Consider the following 21,340-nt stretch of genomic DNA (forward strand, 5'->3'; position numbering starts at 1 on the left):
TATATAAAATTATGTTAAAGCTAAGTAGAAAATTTTAAAACATAAAAACAGCTTCTGATGTTTCCTTCGAAATCTTTATTTATCAAAGGAAGTCCTCAATTTCATCTACTCATAATTTGAGGTCAAGATATTTTCGACAAATTCGCTTGTTGGTTCCGTATGCGTGTCAAGGAAGATTTCACGAGAATCCAGTTCATCGTCGAAAGTAGAAATTAGTCCTGGTAGGAAAGGCAGTCATCGACGATGATATCGTGCGAAATTTCCCGGACGTCAATTTCGTATCTTATAGGATGCGTACACGCATCAGAGGGACTGGGTCCGAGAAATTACGGCGGTTTCCCATCGATGCGTATGACTAGACTGGTTCCGTGGTGGGGAATCCGGTATCTGCGGATTTATATACAAGAGACTCCATCGCGTTGAATAGATTAGTTTCAACTGAGAAACCGAACGGTTAGTTTGCCGATCTCAAAGAAATATCCATACGTACTTACAAGAGTGACTTATTAAAATATTTACTTAAAACATCATGGTAAGTAAAATATACTTTACAAAATTGGACTAATAAGAATAACAACATTAATAAAAGCATCGATTCAAATATTACTTTCAATTTTTACGTTTGCCAATTTCTTTTTTTCTTTTTTGGTTTTTTTTAATATTCTTTTTGAAATTTATCGTTACAGATAAAATACGTAGTAATCTTGTTCGCCACCTTCATTTTGGTCCAATCGCAGAGGCCAACTTATGCTGGAAGTAGCAAGCCATATCCTGGCGTCCTTCCACAGTATCTGGATGAACAAGCAGCAGTAGCTAGTGCTACTACTGGAACCGTCGGAAGTCGAATCGATGTAAACAATATCAATGGACCAGCAGTAGCAGTAGGAGCTGTAGCATCTAATACTCCTATCACAACATCAACGATTCCTCCAGATTTGCCAGTGGACGCTATGGGAGACGTTGCCTTAGTAAATCGAATCAAAACCTGGCCGAGAGATAAACAACCATTTTGGTTTATAAATTGGCAACAAATTCAAGAACACCGCGGTGACTCAAAAAATAGAGCTCAACCAGTTGAGACGCAACCGAATCAGAGACCGTTTTTCGCGGGTTAAATATTTCGAATTTCGTTGCTTCGTATTTAATTTCAGACGACATTGCCGTCGTTATTTTGCTAGTCAAATTAAATCTTTTGTACGACTTGATCTTGATACAGTTACTTTATCGACACAGGATTAAATATCCAATGAATTTCAATAGTCGAAGTTAAAATACACTTCGAATCAGTATCAATGTCTCTGTATATCATTATTTCATATAAGGAGAGAAAAGGGAGCGTTTGTAATATCGTTTTTAAGCTGTGTGTCTTTTACTAAGGAATAAAAGGATAGCAATTAAACGTGGTAAATTCTAGTGTACTTGAAAAACTTTAAATTTCCAATCCACCTGCTGAGCAAACCAGAATCGCCAATAAGGTACCACGACGAAACGAGATAGGACAGAAATCTAAAGATCTGATTGGTCCAAACGAGTTGCGCACGAGTAGCTGACTATTCGTCGGTGACGTCACATTAGTCCGTCCAATGCAAGTGCTCGGATCTCACAGTAATAACCTTACGTGCGTGCGGTACGCCGAAGCGTGTTACTCGTATTCGGGCGTACAAACGCGAGAGAAGTGGTAGAGTATATCGCTTCGTGAAAGATGTTAGCCGACAGGGTCTTGCCAGACAAAATTTTGAAAGTTCAGTAGGTTATTTTTCTCGTATGTGAGAACGCGTATACTCTATGAGCAAATGTATTCAAAGTATTATCGCGTTAAGAAAGAGACAGATCGTACGCGACCCGCGGCACCTGACAGTCCACGCGGCCCGGCCCCAAAACACTTTCGCCTCGCTATATACACGAGAAATCGCATCGTGTTTCATTCACAACGCGAGCGCCACTGGCAATGTCGGGAAGTGACAGCCCAACATTCTTTCACGGCCAGCCCTGGTCCAGCTGGATCGAAAAAATCGGACGAGACAAACCGTTGAGTAAGTGCGCTGAATCTCATCGAAAATGTTCGTTCGTTTGCTCTCGTTTGGTTTAAAATCGCGACAACGGAGAGCGTCTAGCTCGTGTACCTAACCTCAACTTCGATGCTCCTTTGTCTGTCGACTTGACGCAGGGCATCGTTAGGGCCCGCATTGACACGCATTTATTTAAAACGTTTGTCAACAATTGTCCAGCGCTAATCACGGTTGACATTTTCATAGATGATCGCGCGTATTTTATTGGTTCTTTCCACTGACAATTATGTAATTCGTGGCGAAACCCGTTTGTGAAAATGATGGAGCGTCGAAACGTTAGATTAGAGCATATAGAAATCATACATTGGCATGAATCACTGAATTTCGTGAAACGATCTCGACCGAACCCGCGCTATTTGATGGATTTCTTCCCGAACGAATATATGTACACTTGTATTTTTATTATATTTGTGCTCTGTTCTCTCTTATAAGACTTTTTTGTTACAAGAATTATGCATGTAAGAAATATAAACATAATAAAAGTTGTTTACCCAGAAGTTTGTGTTTTTATTTCACATTACTACTTGGAAACTGATGGGAATGAATGAAAAATGATCTTTTAAAGACAAAATTCAATAGATACGATGCTAACAATATCTTATGATTTTTAAAATCTTTTCTAACAGGGTAAATACAATTCTAATATGGTGAACGTGAACTTTACGTTTAAGCATAATATTAATCATAGTATATAGTCCTTTTAATAATTTCTTCTTCAAATATTTAATTCGAAGATATACATTTATAATACATTTTGTGTATTGCATATAAGTTAATGATTTGCTATTGAAATGTCCTTATATTATGCATTGCTTACGTTGTCATATTATCCATAAGAAAATTTGACTTGTTACAGGCGATGAAGAACCGGATGCTCAACTTACTAGTTCTGTTACGAGGCTTTCAGCTGAGGGTAAGTTTAACATAGTAGAGATATAATCTTGTTTAGAGATTGAAATTGTAACTGTTTTCTAACAAGACAATTTTTGTTTCAGACATCGATTTATATGGATTTTGTCCTGAAAGGGATGCTTTTTACACGGTAGTATGTGAAACCTGTCATGCAATAGTCAAACCACAGGCTCTCATTCAACATATGGGTATGTTGTTTTATACTTCGCTCCTTTCTGCTCAAATATTAGTATTACGTTTAATTCTATATCAAGTAAAATCTATTCTACTTATTTTGACGGAGCAATTGTAATTTTAAACATACAAGAAACATAAGTATTTCATAGATAACTTATTCTTTTCATACATAATATCTTTCTCATAAGTCATTTAAGCGAAACAGAAAAAAATACAAGTAACTAGATTTATATTAAAATGTTCTTTTAAAGAATATCGCTTATCCAAGAACTTTGTATCTACCTTGCATAAATTATACTACATAATACTGTTGATATTTTGTCACAGAAAGTCGCCATCCTTCTGGTACTGTCAATTTTCCACCTCCCTCCACCCCAGTCGTAAAAACTCCTCTGAAGACGCCCTATTGCAAGGTGTCGAAACTGAAAAAGACGCAGTCATCGCCTCAGATCTCAAATAGCGGGAGCAATAAGATCAATCACACGAACGTGAAACGGAGCACGGAACAGCCAAGCATCTCAACGAACTTGTCATCTTCATCGATACCGATCTCATCGTCGCCTCGATCGCCTCTTGAGTCGTTACCATCGTCTGTTCAAACATCGAACTCTGGATCAGGAACTGTAATTAGCTCGAGTCCTGTGAAAAGCCCTGGCACAGCGACCGGTCAACCTCGTCGGAAGAGACTAAAAACCGATCGATCGTTGCTCAAAGATCGAGAGTATGACCCAGATCGACATTGTGGAGTGTGGATCGAGGAAACAGGCAAGCCTTGCACCAGGTCGCTTACGTGCAAAGCGCATACGGTCTCGTTGCGGCGGACAGTTACCGGTCGGAGTAAAACCTTTGACAAACTCCTCGCGGAGCATCGTGCCTCGAAGGAAGTCCCGAACAGGCCGACAAAAGTGACTGTGACCGGTACGGTGACCGTGTCTTCTGGGACCTCGAACTTGAACCCCTTAACGCCCACCAACCCCGCCCTGACCATCGAAGCGGAAACCCCCAGCTCACCACCCGTTTTATCGCTGCCAGACACATATCCACTGCCAAAGGTAAGGGCCAACGTATCGCTATATTGTTTCTCTTTGTATTTTTTTTTATTCTCCGATTTCCCTTCTGTGATATGTCCTTAGTAAGAGTGTACAGTGTGATGATCCTTCGCGAGGCGAAATCCTATTGTTTTATTTTATCATTATATTATTTTTTTTCTTTATATACAGGGTGGTCGGTAACTGGCGGTACAAGCGGAAAGGGGGTGATTCTACGCGAAAAAAGAAGTCGAAAATATAGAATAAAAATTTTTTTTTTTTTTTTTTTAATTTTTCCATCGAGACAACGATCTACAGTGAGATCCGTTATAACGAGACGTGATAAAGTGTACGCGTGCCGAGCGAAAATTCAAAGTCGATTTTCTCGAAAACAAAGCCTCAAACGAAAAATTTTTATTCCATATTTTCGACTTCTTTTTACGCGTAGAATCACCCCCTTTCCGCTTGTACCACCAGTTACCAACCACCCTGTATATTATATGAGTTAGTAATGCTGTATTGTCAATTCCATACTGTAGATGTTTCTGGTGTTTCTGGGAATAGGATGTGATAGTTAATAGAAACATTTGAAGTAATTTTTGTTCTCCTAGTTTGGTTGACTGGAAATGAAAGTTGTGTCTCGTTGGATTGAAAGAAAATTCGCTCTTTGTTGTATGTTGAAAGATTGTTATTTTTGGATATACGTATTTTAGACGTCGGTACTTTGTCGCGCAATCGTTGATGTAATTTTGTTAGGTATGTTGTGTATCATGTATTGTTTTGAGGGGAAATTCGCTTCGATGAGTATTCTAATTAGTTTTCTTTCTTTTCTTTCTTTTTTTTCTTTTTGAAAATATATGTTGGTAATATATTGGTAGTTTACTGTTTTTATATCTTGTTTTTGTGAAGTAATAGTTATGCATGATCTGGTAATATCGATATCTAATGTGTAGTCTGTACATCGAAACTTTCATTTCACGGTATTTTATGATGAAAATATTGGAAAGTTATGCAAGTAGTGAAGTAATTTACCTCTTTTTTATTCTATTCAGATTCATTTCTGAATCCCTTTATTTCAAATACTTCTTTCATTTTCGGAGTAAAATTAATCACGAAATAAAGTTCATTCACCCTAACTTTGGGGTAATTATTAGTGTGAGCATTAGCTGACGTTCAGAATTTTTAGAATATTCGCAGATTTTTGGTTTTCAATGCTTCGAGTAAAAAGAAATCTGTAAGTCGCAGTCTTATGAACTTCAAACTTTCTTCGTTAAAAAGTCCGTAGCGTCTTTAAGAAATGTACGAATCTTCCTAGGGCCGTAACTATCGATCAATTATGGCCATTTGTTACGTTAGTTCAATTAAAAAATATCGTCGTGAGATATATCGAATGAATCGCTTAGAAGTAGAGAACGAATAGAATTAATAGAAATTAGATTGGAATGAATAACAGGTGAAATAATACTACAGATTCATATTTGTAGATTCCCATCGAAATTTAGTCTTTCGAGTTTTAGAAGGCGTTAGGTGTCAGGTATCAGTCGATACCCAAAGATCGTTCGCTTTCGTAGATCTCTTAAGACGCATTAGACGGAACATAGCGAGGCTAGAAAAGATAAAAAGAATAAGAAAAGAACTGAAGAAAGAGAAGTAATAATATAGCTGACAAACATGGATCGATCGACGAGCCAGACGAGTCAGCTGCGAACAGTTGCCCGCCAGTAGGGTGTCGGTTGATACCTGTTTTCTGTTTTTGTTATTGCAGGCTGTTGATTTGCTTTATCGGTGTCTGGCCCCGCATGGCTCCACTAAACCTGTAAGGCATGGTTTCTTTTGGGCACTTAAACGCCAACACCTCGTATGGGCCCTACGATTCTTATTGCGAGTCGCCAACGCTTCTCTTTTTTAGACCAAGCTCGAAGAGGACTTCGTCAACGAGGAGCTGAGGAGTCTGGAATCGTCGCTAGTGAACTCGACCGGTTCGACACAATCGAGCTCGATGATGGCGCCGATATCCGTGGTGTTGCCATCGCTGTCACCGTTACCGGCTAATAACGAGGAATCGACGTCATCGGTCGCCACGCTGATACCGAGCACAGCATCCCCAGCTATACCGGTGCCAGCATCACTGCCAGCCACGTGCACGCAACCGCCGCTGGTTACGACGGTTCTCGAGGCTGAAACACCTATGGACATCGATCCAGAAGCGGCAATGACCATCTATTCCCCTGTATACCAGGATAAATCCAAATTGCTGGTCGAAATACCACGTTCAAATAATATCGCCCACTCTCCTATATCATCTATGCCCAGTCTCCTATTCGAATCTATGGATCAACTCGAACAGCTTGAACAGTTGGAACAGCAACACGCGACTCAGATCAATGGAAAGAGACTGAATCACGCGACTCATTCGAGTCCTGTTACGCAACTACAGTCAAAGAGGACCAAACACGAGTACCATCAACAGGACCTGTCCACGGCGATACAGGTTGAGGCTACGACCACGTCCTCGCCTTATCCTCATTTCGGGGATATATCTTGGTCGAACTGTCACCCGGAGCCACTGGCTGTAAGTCGGTGGCTTCGTATTTCGTCCAGCCGTAAGCAGTACAACTTTAATATTCACTGACATAAGACCCCACCCACTCCAGGCTGAGGACCGTACGCCATGAGCGTTTGTCTACCTCCTCTTTTTTTCGAGATCTTTTTTTTCATGGTCGTCCTCGTCGCCGTCGTCGTTGATGGTCTAGGTCTGAAGCCTGTCGAGAAGGGGACAAGTCTTGATGTGCGGTGAACTTCGATGTGTTGAGCATGCGCACGACGGAAAGAAAGACACGTGAGCAATTAATTGGTTATACGTGGAATTGACATGATAACGATATATGTGTTTTTGCATGCTTCGTTCTCCCTGTCGAAATGAAATATCTCGAGCAGGAACATACGATAGTTACAAATTTACGGTCCTTTCACTTTGTACAACAATGTCGGTCTCTATTCTGCCAGGCGACGATCGTTTCCTTTGAAACAACAAACCACCATCATCGGAGGTTCATAGGCAGGTTAATCGCATTATCACTTTAAGGGATATACGCGTACAACTGGAACAAACAGGATTCCGCGTATGAAAACAGAAGCACGTATCGAATTTTCTTCTTTGTCTCTCGATACTTACTTTGCAACCATTTCTATAATACTATAGAGATTGATTAAAGAAGAAGCACATATTGCGGACGTGATTCGTCGGATTTACGAAATCGCTGACTAACGTTCCTGGAACATTATCATTATCTTCTTTGAACTTGTTGTTTCAAGAGGCCAGATGGAAAACGAAATAGCATCTCGTATCTCGCAACGATGCTTCTGTTTTGATATTTGTACTTTTCACAGAAGAACGTACGAATCACCGAGTGATGCAACGATAGCAACACCAGCCTCATCATCAAGTATTAAATTGGCAATAGATAGATATTAGAGAACATTGATTGAAATACGTATGAGTATGATGGTTTTTTTTCACAAAATTAATTTTTTTGTTCCGAAGATCGTTGCAACATCTCTCGCGGAGCAGGCCGATATATAGATTCGATTCTGATCGCTGTGCCTCGTCCCGACGGCGTGGCAGTTCGCTCGAAACAAAAAAGAAGGGAGGAAGAAATAATAGAAAAAGGAAACAGTGTGAAAACTGAACGCGTTTGAAATAAGTCATACTGTCCGTGTTTGCCTGTTTAAAATAGAGATTTTCAGTGAAGAGAGAAGCGACGATGATAATAAGTGAAATGAAACTACATCGAATTTTAGGCGATTATCCCGTGTGTGTATGTGCGCTTGTAAAAAGGATAAAGGATTACGTGACCAAGCAACAAATACAAAAAGAAAGAAACTTTCTTTTCTTTGTACAGGAAGTTTAACAAACGGTTTTTAGTAGGAAGAGTAGCTAAAAAGGTTCAATAAGCAGTGTTTGTTCTTTTTTTCTTGTTCTTCTTCTTTTTTCTTCTTTTAGGAGACGCCGCTGAGTGGAATTTAAAATGTCAGCTCAGAATTTTTTTGTAAATAATCAATTTGACGGATTAATCATTTACGGCTAGCTATCCTCTTGTAAATACGTTGAATAAAAAAAATGTAAATCGTAGTTAGTCGTGACACGGAGCGGCCGATCATCGAACTATCTTGCGCGTAGAATTTCGACTTATTTTCCAATTAAATTGCGGTTCGCGTACAGAGGGTCTCATCTTGTACATACATAGATCATAGTATACATTTATACATATATATATTTTTTTTATCGATCACGATCTCTTCAACGTTTTTACGTATATACATATATACATATATACATATACGACCTCACTACCTACCATCATCAATATTTCCTTTATATCTTTTCTTATTTGTATCTTCTTTATTATTTTGTTTTCTTCTTTTTTGTTCTTCTCTTTATTCTATTTTTTCTTAGTCTTCTCTGCTTCGCTCTGTTCTCGTACGTATGTATATTCTATTGCACAATTGTGTACATCGTGTAACGCATTTATCCAGCGATTTCGTTTCAATGCCACGATTTCTATTTTTTTTTACAAAAAATAGAAAAATTCGACGGATAAATCGTGTGCGCGGGTTCCGTTTAATCGGTGAAGAAATTTTCACTGGATCGTAGGCAACGACAACAGCACACGTAGCGAAAATTTCGTTCAGGCAATCTTTAGCTTCTTGTAAGCTCGTACGAAATTTTCAAAGGGAGATTCGATGAGTCTTTCAGTCGAGTTATGGCTGATGATTTTAGCAAAGCCGTACACATTGTCCCGAATATAGTAGATAAACCGTTCATCACCAACCACCATTCACTATTATCCCACCCGAGACAATTTATTTTTGTAAAACTGTCGGTTCTAATTTGCGTCGTGGCGCTATGTCGGTTTTTCCAGCATGGCGCGTATGGTGGCGTATATCTATGCATATATTTACGGACTTCTTATCATAGATTGTGATATTTAACTAATTAACGATTAGTCAAGATTATTCTAAATCGTGCGCATGCGTTAGTGAATGAAAGAGTAACGACAGATAGGTGGCCAAATTAGGAATGGTATAGAAAGGAATGTGAAGTCCACGGATGAAAATGATGATAAGTCACGTTTCCTGACTTTCGTAGGAGAGCAATATTCAAAATTCAATACCATCCAAGCTATCTTTTCGTTTGATTTTGGGCTTAAACGAGTGCCTTTATCACTCTTGATCATTTAAAAGATATTAATAAGTTTTAGTTATACAATTCTCACAAATATCTGCGACTCTCTCGAGTTATCGTACCAAAATACTTGTGTTTCAACTACTTCATATTAAAATAGTTCTTTTTAGAAGTCAGAAGATGAAGAAATACAAACTTATTATAATTTTCCCCCGTGTACTTCAAATAGGATGTAACGATTACCGCTGATCTCTGAAGAGGAAACGTTAGGCGAAAAAGGAAAAGAAAAAAAAAAAAAATGAAACGTTTGCGCTTAGTTCGGCTACAATTTTCGCTATAGATGAATAAATTCGCTCTGTGTATCGTGTTTGTAGCGTTTCGAGGTTTTATCTCGTTGAGTTTCCGCTTTTTCCACGTGTATGAGCTGATTCGTAAATTATTTCGTTTCATTGACGAATGTAGCAAGAAACGGGAAAAAGAAAGAACGGAAGAAAGTAAAGGAGGGAGTATATAAGACGACGAATAGATAGAGCAAATGGGAAAACGGGAGATAGGGAGAAAATTAATATAGCAAATAGGGGGAATATGACGTAGATGTACGTCATGTCGAGCCGACGAAGAGACGTTGATTTTTTTCGTTACCGCGCAGTATAAATAATACAAATGCTAACGATGTTATTATTACTGCTATTATTCGAAGAAGAGAACACGTGGGGACATGTCGGTCTGGTATTGTCCCGTTCGTTTTATGTAAATCGAACTTGGACAACGATCGATCGATGGAGCAGCTCGTTGTGTGCAAGGTATACACTTTCTCATCGACCATATAAACGAACATCGCCTTACGATTCTAGCCATAAACTTCGCCTTAAGGATTCATTAGCGATCATAGTAGCGATTAGCGTGGGTTTCTGTGAAAAATATATTCTCGAGCGAGATTCATCGATCGATCGATCGTTCGATGTAAAAAAGAAAAATAGAGAATTTAAGAAAGAAAAGAAATACTATTAGCAATAAATTATCGTTCGATATCGGACAAATGGAGGACGAGAGGAAAACTCGTGAACGGACCGACATGACCAAATCGTTTCTAATCGTCGATTTACTGATCTTCTCGGCTACCTGAAATCGTGATAATTTGTACATAAATCGCGTAAGCAATTACCCATGTACCTATGGTATCAATGAAATCTATATAGGTATATATTATATATATACATATATAAATCTATAATATAAAAATAATTCTATTGACAAGTTGAAGAGAAGAATGTTAGTGAAAAATCGCAAACGTCGAAATGCTGTTAGCCCGCTCGTTTCCGAGTGTACCTTAAACGCTGTATAATTCGAGAACAAAAGAAGATAAGTAACTTAACGTAGATCGTATATTTAACGATACACGTGTACGTATAGCGTGTAATTATCTCCTGTATATAACAAGTGCCCTGTGCATGTTTGTGGCGCACGAAATGCTGCGTGCATGCGCGAAATATGTATGATCTTTTTTAGACTATTACTACTACCAACTACGTACCACACGTTAGTGTTCATCGATCGATGTTATTTCGCGCGAGCTTCGAGTAAATTTCGAGCGGTCCGAGGTTATAAACATTGACTCGAGCAACAGCACTTTTCTTCAAAAGAAAAGAAAGTCGGTAATCAACGGCAACAACCCTTGTTAAAACAGTGTTATATGTCGAGAAAGAAACGGGAAGAAAACAAAAAAAAAAATTGCTATTCATCACACACGATCTCTAAGATTCTCTACGAAGTAGAAGAAATTCTGATCACGATCGTTGGAAAGTGTGGTTCGCGATCGTTCGAATGAAAGATTTTTCTAAGATGATGAAAAGAAAAAAGAAAACTCGTAAAGCAATAATACATAGTCCATGATTAAGAGGATGCACAGCAATAATATTAATTTCATTATTACCGTAATATAAAGGTTAAGAGACGTGTTGTACACGTTCAAGAGGAACACTTTCGTCTCGTACGAACAATTTGCTCGATTTCCGGCGAGTTCGAACACGCGGTTAAAAAGCGTCAGAGGATTTTTCTATCTCGGTGCTGTTACTCTCTGCGCATCATTTAACGGTCGAACTTCTCGTACATTGTTTAAAATCTACGAGAAATGTATAATTCATCTTTTTTCTTTTTTTTTTTTTTGTAAGTAGTATCAATTTTTAATTGGAACGTTCCATATATCGTATCACTTTTATTATTGCTTTTCTTCCTCGACGATATAGAAACACGACTTTACTACGTTCGATCGATCGTTGGACGATTTAATTAAGTTCTTTTTTCTTGCTCTTTCCTCTTTCGTTCCGATGAAATTGAACCTTCCGGACAGTGCGGAACACGCGTCTAGTATTTTCGTTTCGCTCGTCAGATTTCAGTAGAAATTTAAAGGAATCCGCGTGAAACTGCGGTGCACCAGACATTTCGTGGCTCGCATAAGACTGAGTACGCTTAAAACGAAGGAAGAGAAGAATTGTACGTTTGCGGCATGTTTAAAAGAAATTGACCGATTTACGAATAGAAAAGAGATAAAAAAGAAATTTTTAGTCGGCTTAGGATATTGTTGCGAATTTTCGTCTCTTTTAATTTATAGTTTAGGAAAAGAAGAAATGAAAATGGAAGGAAGAGTGCGAGAGAAAGAATGAGAGAGAGGGAGAGTGAGAGAGAGAAAAAGAATTATGCAGTAGATTCGAACTGTTTTGCATGACCTGTTCCGAATCATCCTGTATACGTTCAGAAGCGTCAGAACTATGATTCTGCTTTTTTTCTTTGTTCCGTGTACAAAATGACGCGTGCGTTAATATACGTTCGCTCGTCGTCTCAGAGCACTGTAATTTCACGCGGAGGAGAAGAGAAAAAGGAAAACGAAGAAACAAAGAAAAACGAATAAGGTGAAAATTAGAACAACTCCGACTTCGTGACGAAAGAACATACAACAAAATACTTTGTGGCATTTAATTTAAATATACGTTTTATATTTATTTGTATACTTGATTTTGTTCATTCAGTCCGTCTTCATCCTCCAGCCATTTTCTTCTCGCGTATATTTCCATCGATCTTTTTATCATACAGAGATTAGACGATCACGTGAAAGATGTAGAAACGATGGTACAAAAATTCGTGCGCGTCGCTTGTATTCGTCACATATCATTTAGAAAAATGAAAATAGAAAAGTAGTAGCGATTGAGAGGAGGAAGATTATCGAACGCCGTTACGCTTCAATTTCATACTTGTCGTAATTAATTGGTTAATTCATTAAGGATCGAGATCGCGTTCGTGTCACAACATTTTTCAATTAATTTATTTTAGAAAATTCCGCTATTTATTAACATCGTAGTTACGAAAGAAACTTCGAAGGATTTGCTTAATAATTTTTCTTCTATCCAGATCGTGCGATCTTCTCAAGTTTAAATCCGCCTTAGTTAAAGTATTCTATCATTTCGAAACTAAACGGAATTAAAGTTTTGTCATTTTCTTTGAGCCATCTTTCTTTTTCTTCGTTGAATTTAAAATACTTCGTCGTTAGTTTTATTTATTACTGTAATATGTGTTTCGTACTTTGAAAAATCAATATGTCAATTACTTTATCTAAACATCCTTAGTAACATTGCGTTTACGTAACATTAAATCGTTATGTCGCTACTTGATCCTTAATGTGTTAATATATCACGCATATATTTCACAAGTGACACAGGTCGGACAAATTTTTCGGGGAAAGCAAGAAACTATTTAAAAGCTAACAAAACATTGTTCGATCGAAGGCACAACGTTGCATAAAGTACAAACTCTTTCATTTTTTCAGCTCTGAAAATACCCCTTTGACAATTTTCTTTCTTCCAACACAGGATCGAATATTTTTGGACTGTGACACGTTTGAAACACATGTACGATATATTGTTATTCATAGTAGATCTTACGCTTTTTGTACTGTAATTTACAAGTCTAATACGCTATCGAAATTGATCGACGCGATCTCTCTGTGAATCGCGTGGCATTTTCCTAGAAAAACATGCCCTCGTGAAGCTGCGAACCGCAGTGGGTTTCCCAGTATGCATGAAAATCGAATTCCAAGCGTGGAGTTAAATCGGTTGATTGGAAAGCCTGCTCGTGACAAGAGTTCCCTAAATGTTATCGCGATTCCGAAACCATGTTCAATTCGCTTTGATTCGCGTGTTCATTAACCGTAATTCGCCATTCGATTGAAAGTTAGGCAAGAAACGTGAATGCCACGTTCCTTTATCATACGTGGTCGACGCAGTTAATCGTATTTAGGGTAGGAAATAAAGACAACTGACGCAGTGGGGATCGAAATGCGATCGTTGTTCCCGCCGATGAAACATTCTACGAGCATGAATCTCGTTAAACAAAGCGTTCGTCGTTCCAACATAGAACAATTGAAGGATTTACTGGAAAAGCGATACGAATGCTTTTTTATTTTTTCCACACAAGGATATATAAAACTTTATCTAAACTCTTTATCTAAATCAAACTGAAACATTCAAAAATCAAACATAGACATTTGTGTGCTTACTATACCATCACCGAGTGAGTACTTGATGATCTTACGTGTTAATATTAAATCACTGTGTTATACAAAAATTACTTTACTATGACAATTTCATTTAATAATAATATATTTCTTTCTTGAGAATTTTCACAATTGACAAAAATGTTGATGCTTGTGAAATTCTCGGTTCCCTTGGGTTAAGAGGTAAAGTAAAGGTCGTGATTTATAAAAATTAGAGATTTTGTCGCTCGTACTACTTTCCGTGGTCTATGGATTAAGACTTCAGAATCGTGTCGCTCGTAACACTTTTCCTTCGAATCTTTCAATTATGTGGGACGACGCCTCGTCACAGATGATAATAGAGGTTTTCTTTCCCCACGTGGTAACGTTGTACGCGTTATTTTAAAAGCAATTATCTTCTGGTATGCAGGTTTTCCTACGAAGAAAGGAAGAAGAGATACGCTAGAACGTAAAATTAGAAAGTATACTTAAAATAGTGTGTCGGCTATCTTTTGAAATTGGACAGTACACGCGTTCCTCCGACACTTCCTCCTCTTAAGCACGTTAGGGATATAAGAGGAGAATGTGGAAAGAAAGATACGTTTACGTTTTGAAGGCTAGCTTCGTAAGTGTATACGTGTATAATGTTGTAACGTGGCATAAATCATCGATGACACTGTCGTTTGTTATTCACGAGCAGCGACTGACTTTGTACAATACGATCTGCATTCGATAGTAGAAGATAGGCGCCGCGTTCGCAGTTAGGTGCGTCGTCGATGACGCGAATCATTGTGCATTCTCGATATTTAATAATAATATTTTTTTATCCATCAATTAGGTACACACTTGGATACTTAAAAAGGAAAACACGATATAACGCTTTCATGTAAATACTTCTACATACTCGGTAGCTTACACCGAATGAAAAATATGAAACATAAATACAGTAGAATTTCATTTATCATGGTTCCATTACGAAACAAATGATATTAAAAGAATTCATTACGTCTTCTAGTTAGGTAGTTACCTACAGTAGCTACAAGTGTTTACACGCCATTGTGTCTATTATGGTATTTATACAGGGTGCTTGGTAACTGGTGGTACAAGCGGAAAGGGGGTGATTCTACGCGAAAAAAGAAGTCGAAAATATAGAATACAAATTTTTCGTTCGAGGCTTTGTTTTCGAGAAAATCGACTTTGAATTTTCGCTCGGTACGCGTCTCGTTATAACGAATCTCACTGTAGATCGTTGTCGCGATTGACGTTTTTTTTATTCTATAAATTTTTATTCTATATTTTTTATTCTATATTTTCGACTTCTTTTTTCGCGTAGAATCACCCCCTTTCCGCTTGTACCACCAGTTACCAATCACCCTGTATATTAATGAATTAATTAGGTCAGGTATATTAAATTTCGTATCATTTTGGTAGTACGACTACAAATTCTGATAATATGAAAATGAAATGTATCTTTTGAAATAATAATATATCCGAGTTAATTGAGCCAACTAAAATTCCATTCTAGTGAATGAAGTTCTACTGTGTCATTATATTACCATCGTCTTCGATTCGATATTAATTAATCATAGATGCATCAGGTATAGAGTAATAAAGCATTGTCGCGTTTACTCGTCTAATCTATTATTACTACGTTCGTGACACGAAGGTAGTTGTACAATTTATCGATGATAAATGAGAAAAAGAAAGAAAAAAGATGACAACTGACAAGAGACTAATTTAATCCTGAAAAAGGAGAATATAAGTACATACACGTAGATCGATACTAATTGTACGATTTCCATAGGCTCGTTCGACGAGAAACAAATTCCGTACTCGATGTTCTCTTCGACCGTTTACTTTTGTACGATTACACCGCTCCACTATCCCATAAGAATATCATCGAAATTTTCGATATAATATTTTTATCGTGAGAACGTAGCGATGTATCGTCGACTAGCAACGAAGACGTTGGCATTCTTTACAATGTACACAGAGATTTGTATAATAAAATGGAGGGAAGTATAATGTTAAACGATAATCGATCGACACACGTTCGTGATCACGTTTTTCTCAGGTATCTAGCATGTTTGTAATCTATAAACGACACTTCTGTGTAATAATAAATAATTCAGGCTAGAGTTTCTTCCATTCTTCGATAAAGGTGGAGACATTTTTACGATTGTAAAACGATAAAAAAAGAAAGAAAAATTAAGGACCGTTCTCAACGTTCTTTTATTAGTGGCTTCCTTCGTAATCGTCATCGAACTGGTGCTTTAAACGCATGCTCGAGAAAGACATAGATTTTTATAGGTCACACTGTATCGAGTGATCGCACATATTCCATCGCTCGTTTCCGAGAGTTTGGAAAGCGGACTAGACTACTTATAATAGCGTCTTTGCATGAGAACTACGTGTAGACTGACGAGTAAAGACTCATAGTTAGAACTCGTAATATAATCCATACGTATTCTTCTCACTGTAACTCGTATCATAGGCGATGTTTGATCTGAAGTTTTTTACTTTTGGAAAATATCTGTCGAAACGTCTGCAGGGAATATTAATTAAAATAGTATATAGATAATTACAGTGTTAACTGGTGCTCGTCAGTATATACGGAAAATGAAGAAACGTTAAAATACGACAACAATAATTCTTAGATTAAAATTTATCCAACCTTCGCTCCTAGGGAACGAATTTTACCTTCTAAAGGAACTTCGCTATTCTCCTGTACGGTTTCCATCTTCAACTCTATATGAAGAAACAGAGCTACAAAAATTCAGACTAAATAAAAAGAAAAATGTAAAACAGATGATTTCCTTACATCCTCTGTCTAAAGAAGAAAGGAACTACGGTCAAAGGAGAAACTAAGAAATAACGAATGAATAAAATTTCACGTAATTTACTAGGAATCGTCTCCTTGTTCGACGTCAACAAATTTTTTAAGCAATTTTCTCTTCCAATGACGTCGTAGGAATATCCAATAATATGTGTGTCGTTCGTGAAAAAAAAAACGTGACATGCGTGATTCGGTGTTTTTTATTCGAAGGCGAAACCAAAACAGTATTATGAGCGTTCTTCTTCAGCCATTGGTCGAGCAACTGGTATCTGCGACGATTTTCATAACGAGACTCGTTGGTCGATTACAAAATCAAGTGTGTAACGAGTGGCCGGTGTATCTTTACAGCGGAGAAGATGGCTAAATGGATTGTTCACTTTGAAATCACGCGAGAATTTATTAAATATAAAAGGAAGAAGTTGAGGGATTGGATGATTGGATTTTATTTAAAAAACGAGAGAGGGAGAGAATGTGAACGCGTGTACGCTTAAGCGAGAGAGAAAGAGGTAGAGAGAAAGTTTGGAGAAGAAGAGAGAGTCTTTTTGATTGCGATCAGCAGAGACGGTATTGTTACATCGTTGATCGTTATATGTGCATACAAAGCTTCGGAAATAAAAGAATTTTAAATGATAGAACGACGTGTTTCTCTGTCAGTGAATCTGAAGCGAGGAAATAATTTGTAACAAAATATTTTATCGTTTATTCAAAGAGTGAAACGATGTATTATTCGGAATTTCAAGTATTTAAAAGCTTTCTATAATTAATAATTAAAATAATTAGCTCGATTGAAATTATTTTACATTTAGATTATTTGTTCTTTTTTTCTTTGTACGAAGTAATTTACATGTTACGTTCTACATAATTCATTATAAAGAAATAATGGAAAAACTGGAATACTATAAAACACTGGAAGATTGAATAATTATTATATCTTATCATACGTGTATAATGATTTATAGAATATCTTTATTTAGAGCGATAGATCGATCGATAAAAGTACGATAGGATTCTGTGTAGACTATAGACGTTCACAGAACGAACGAGTTTCACATATACAACGTGAAAGGACGCCACGCTCGGATATCTTGGAGAACGAAGAACTGGTCCACCCACTGGGAATTCCAGATTTTTTCCATCGGTTATCGAGCAAGGAGCAGCATGGGAAGCGTGCGCGAAACGTGATCGATTCGCATCGATCTCGATCGAGAACGATCCTTATCAAGCCTGCGCGATTCCACTAACGATGTCTACAAAGTTTGGGCGGTCTTGAACTAATAGCTGCGTCTAAGAACTGTTTGACGACAAAATTCTTACGATATAACAGGTGAAAATTGTTTTTACTTACAAATCTTTTTTATTTAATTATTTTTTCTTATATTACGTATAGATATTATTACATGGAATCGCGGAAGAATAATTAAACAGTTGTTTTCCTAATCTTCCAAACTTCGTTCAACTCTGTCAGGATACTTTTTGTATTCATCGTTTCACGTACATATCCATTTTTGAAATTTACGTTTTTATCCCGAGCGTACGTTGTTGAACAAGTTGTTTTTTTCCTTTGGCATTGTCGGAACAAAAATACTATTCCTTTGCAAACAACGCACGTACGACGATAAATTCAAGTTAGCACGCATATACAACAAGGACGTTTATGGATAATATGTTTCACAGGCAAAGCCAAGGTACCAAGAGTCGAGAGAAATGGAAAAAATGATTCGATATTGTTCGCTGTTTATTGCGCTACGATTTAATTCCGGCATTTAAAGCCCTATTACTCGACAACCGATTTCTATCTCATCGCAGCCATTCCTCGTCATTAGTCATTCCGGAGATCTTAAAACGTAATTGCTATCTTCCACCATTTATTTTTGTTTGAGCATCCGAGCAACAGATTCTTCGAGATTATATTTTTCCAAAGTATTATTCGCACCGTGTTGTAACATTGGTCTCTAAATTACAGACAATTCGTATAATTCCAACATACGACACGCACTTCATCAGCAACCTATACATAGAAAAGTAAGTTCTGTAATTCTCCTAATTAACTCGAAAATTATTTCTCAGGGATCTGCCAACGAATCTCGCCTTTCTCATTTCTTTTTCTCTCTTATTTTAAACTAGGCTTCGCGCATCGAGGAACATCTCTTTACATATACTTACAACATCAGACAGTGCGCAGAAGCCAGATTCCATTTATTTGGAAGCGGCTGATGAAGTTAGGTAAGGAGAAGCAGACCGTTTAATTCGCCGTGGCTCGATTTGGAGCTGGTGGAACGCGCAACAGAATGTGTCAGACGGATGAAATCGCACGACATGGTTAATTCACCCCGCTCCACTGTTCTGCGTGTTTTCAGCTGGAGCTCCGCTCGATCGTAACAAAAGCGCTCGCGTTAACGAAGCGTGAAGAGGGCGGCTCGCGCTCGTAGCTTCGCTGCACCGTCTCGCTAGCAGACCTCTTGTCGAGGTAAAATTAGAGGTGGACCGCTGCGGCAATTATTAAAATAGAAGAGTGACCGGTAGAACTTCGAGTGGAAGACTGACTCATCCCGCTCGAAAATGCATAGAGCACACGCGAGGTGGAAAAGCACGAGATCTATTTGTCGACTAAACTAGCAGCAGAAGCAGCAGCTGGACCCGATCGAGGGATTCGCGCGATTCTCGGGGTCATTGCCATTGCTCGCGCCGACGTCGAGTCTCCATTGGTTATTGTTGACTTTGGCCCTGGAATCCGGGGAAACAAATCACCGCAAAGTCACCGCGGTGTGCCGGTTATCAGTTTCATCTGATTCCGAACGCAACTGTGTACGACGTGACTAGAATTTACGGATGTCGGTATACGTATGTCCATCGCGAGCGGAGCATCGCGTCACTCTCAAGGCAAACACGCTTTGCTCTTGGTAAGACATTACGTTATTACGGAGCTTGGCTCGTTAACCCCTCGACTGGTAGGGTGACGCAAATAGGGTTCCCAGGGAAGGAAGGAAGAGAGAAAGAGAGAGAGAGAGACAAACAGCAGAGACAGAGAGCGAAAATGGATCGATTTTATTCCAAATTCCAAGAGATACGTTATCACGCGTATATACTTACAGGTACCTTTATCCCTACGATCGATAGAGGAACTTCTTGCCAGTGTTTGAAATCGGTTTTGCTATTTTTGTAATATTCTTCGTTTTACGTATAAAGATCTGGCAACAAGAATAACTTTAAGCCCTCTGTAGCTCAACCACACGAGCACCGCAAGTAATGAGACACCGTGTTTCGAAAGAACAATGCGCGTCGTTTTAACCCCGGCCGACCGGTCGAGGCTAGTTACTTGGTGCATATCGTTACGAGACGTGCTTCTTCGGACCTTCGTCGAGAAAGACGATTCCTGATGTAATCAAAAAATAAAACGTTTCCCGTATTCGTGCTCGTTTTTGGGCCATAGCGTCGAGTTTATCGGTCAGATCTCCTCTACCTGGGACGAAATTACAAACGTTCGCGAACTAATCTGCGCCCAAACCGGGCTAACTCGATGGGGTGTAGGCCCTGAACGGTCCTATTCAGGGCCGAAGATTTGCGAACTGAATAGCCGGTTTCTCCGAGATAGTACCCCGTGACGTCATTTGTTTCTTCCCTGTCACGTTCTTCCTGCTTTCGGCTAGCGTTCAAAGGAAAACGAGCGAACTCCCTGCTCGAGTTTGCGGTGGAACCGGGCGCAGGTAAAAATACATTCGCCGTGGCTTCGTCAGAAGATTATCCCTCGTTTTCTTCGAATCGCTCTTACGAACGTATATAAGGTCGTATCGCTCTCTCGAGACGCTTCCTTTCCCGGTCTGTATTTACCTTCATCAGAGCAAATCGAGGTAGCTAGTAATAATCGTAAAACGATCGGCGTGAAAGCACCGCCGATTATTACTCGGCTGTGTGATCTCATATCGCGCTTACCAGCGATTACATAAACCCAGATGAAAACTCGTCGATGTGCTATTTGTACGGTGATTGTGCAATCTTCGCTCTGACTTCCTCTTTCGAAAAAGTAGTTCCTCTCCTCTAATAACGCGTTCCTCGCCTCTTATCAACATACGATCAAAATACTCACGCAGCTGTCTACTAAGCTATCCATATATTCTCGTATTTCATAATTATTAAGATATTAACGAGCGTCGTTAAATCAACGTCCGTGCATCTTCTTCTTCCTACCGCGCAGCGTGTATGGCAAAAAAGCTGGTTGATTCCAACGACACAGAATGATCGAGCATCTGGCGACCGAGGCAGAAATTGCGAATGCGTCCCTGACCCTTACCTGATCGACTTCTTTTCACCCGGTGGGACCTACCAACCAGGGCTTCACCCCGTCCCTCCGAAGGTTCTCTTCGAAAGGAGCAACCTGCCGTTGCTGGCGTCTCTGCTGGATCTCTCTAGCATCCGCGGTCTCTTTTTCTCTCCCTCTCTTCTCTTTTTTTTCTTTTCTATTTCGAACACGCGTTTTATCCGACCTCGTCTAACGTTCGCAATACGACTATACGCGTGTCTCTCTTTGCTTGGTGCTATAGCGAGTAATGGAAGGGGCCAGAGGCCGAAGGAGAAGGAGAAGAACCAGTCGTGAACCAGAACCGTCGGTCC

The 21,340-nt window shown here is 38.8% G+C and overlaps 2 protein-coding genes across 3 annotated transcripts; both read left to right on the forward strand.

The window, feature by feature from the left end:
- Positions 1–380: 380 nt before the first annotated feature.
- Positions 381–1,408, forward strand: LOC138181075 (uncharacterized). Its single transcript, XM_069115625.1, has 2 exons — positions 381–532; positions 687–1,408. Exons 1-2 carry the CDS (start codon positions 530–532, stop codon positions 1,113–1,115), a joined length of 432 nt encoding a protein of 143 aa, XP_068971726.1. The 5' UTR covers positions 381–529; the 3' UTR covers positions 1,116–1,408.
- Positions 1,409–1,550: 142 nt separating this feature from the next.
- On the forward strand, positions 1,551–12,376 carry LOC138181072 (ataxin-7-like protein 1). Of its 2 annotated transcripts, XM_069115620.1 has the most exons (6): positions 1,551–2,033; positions 2,926–2,982; positions 3,065–3,169; positions 3,486–4,210; positions 5,952–6,002; positions 6,096–12,376. In XM_069115620.1, the coding sequence occupies exons 1-6, from the start codon at positions 1,949–1,951 to the stop codon at positions 6,816–6,818; spliced, it is 1,746 nt and encodes a 581-aa protein (XP_068971721.1). In that variant the 5' UTR covers positions 1,551–1,948; the 3' UTR covers positions 6,819–12,376. The 2 variants fall into 2 exon arrangements, with proteins under 2 accessions (XP_068971721.1, XP_068971722.1); XM_069115621.1 differs by lacking the exon at positions 5,952–6,002.
- The last annotated feature ends 8,964 nt before the right edge of the window (positions 12,377–21,340 follow it).

This window comes from Bombus flavifrons, chromosome 6, assembly GCF_040668555.2.
Source record: "Bombus flavifrons isolate JBK064 chromosome 6, iyBomFlav1_principal, whole genome shotgun sequence".
Taxonomy (NCBI): domain Eukaryota; kingdom Metazoa; phylum Arthropoda; class Insecta; order Hymenoptera; family Apidae; genus Bombus; species Bombus flavifrons.

Bases quoted from the DNA above. Each gene is read 5' to 3' on its own strand.
- LOC138181072 (XM_069115620.1), top strand. From the start codon at position 1,949: ATGTCGGGAAGTGACAGCCCAACATTCTTTCACGGCCAGCCCTGGTCC. The intron at 2,034-2,925 runs GTAAGTGCGCTG...GACTTGTTACAG, and splicing joins CGGACGAGACAAACCGTTGA to GCGATGAAGAACCGGATGCT. The intron at 4,211-5,951 runs GTAAGGGCCAAC...TTGTTATTGCAG, and splicing joins ACACATATCCACTGCCAAAG to GCTGTTGATTTGCTTTATCG.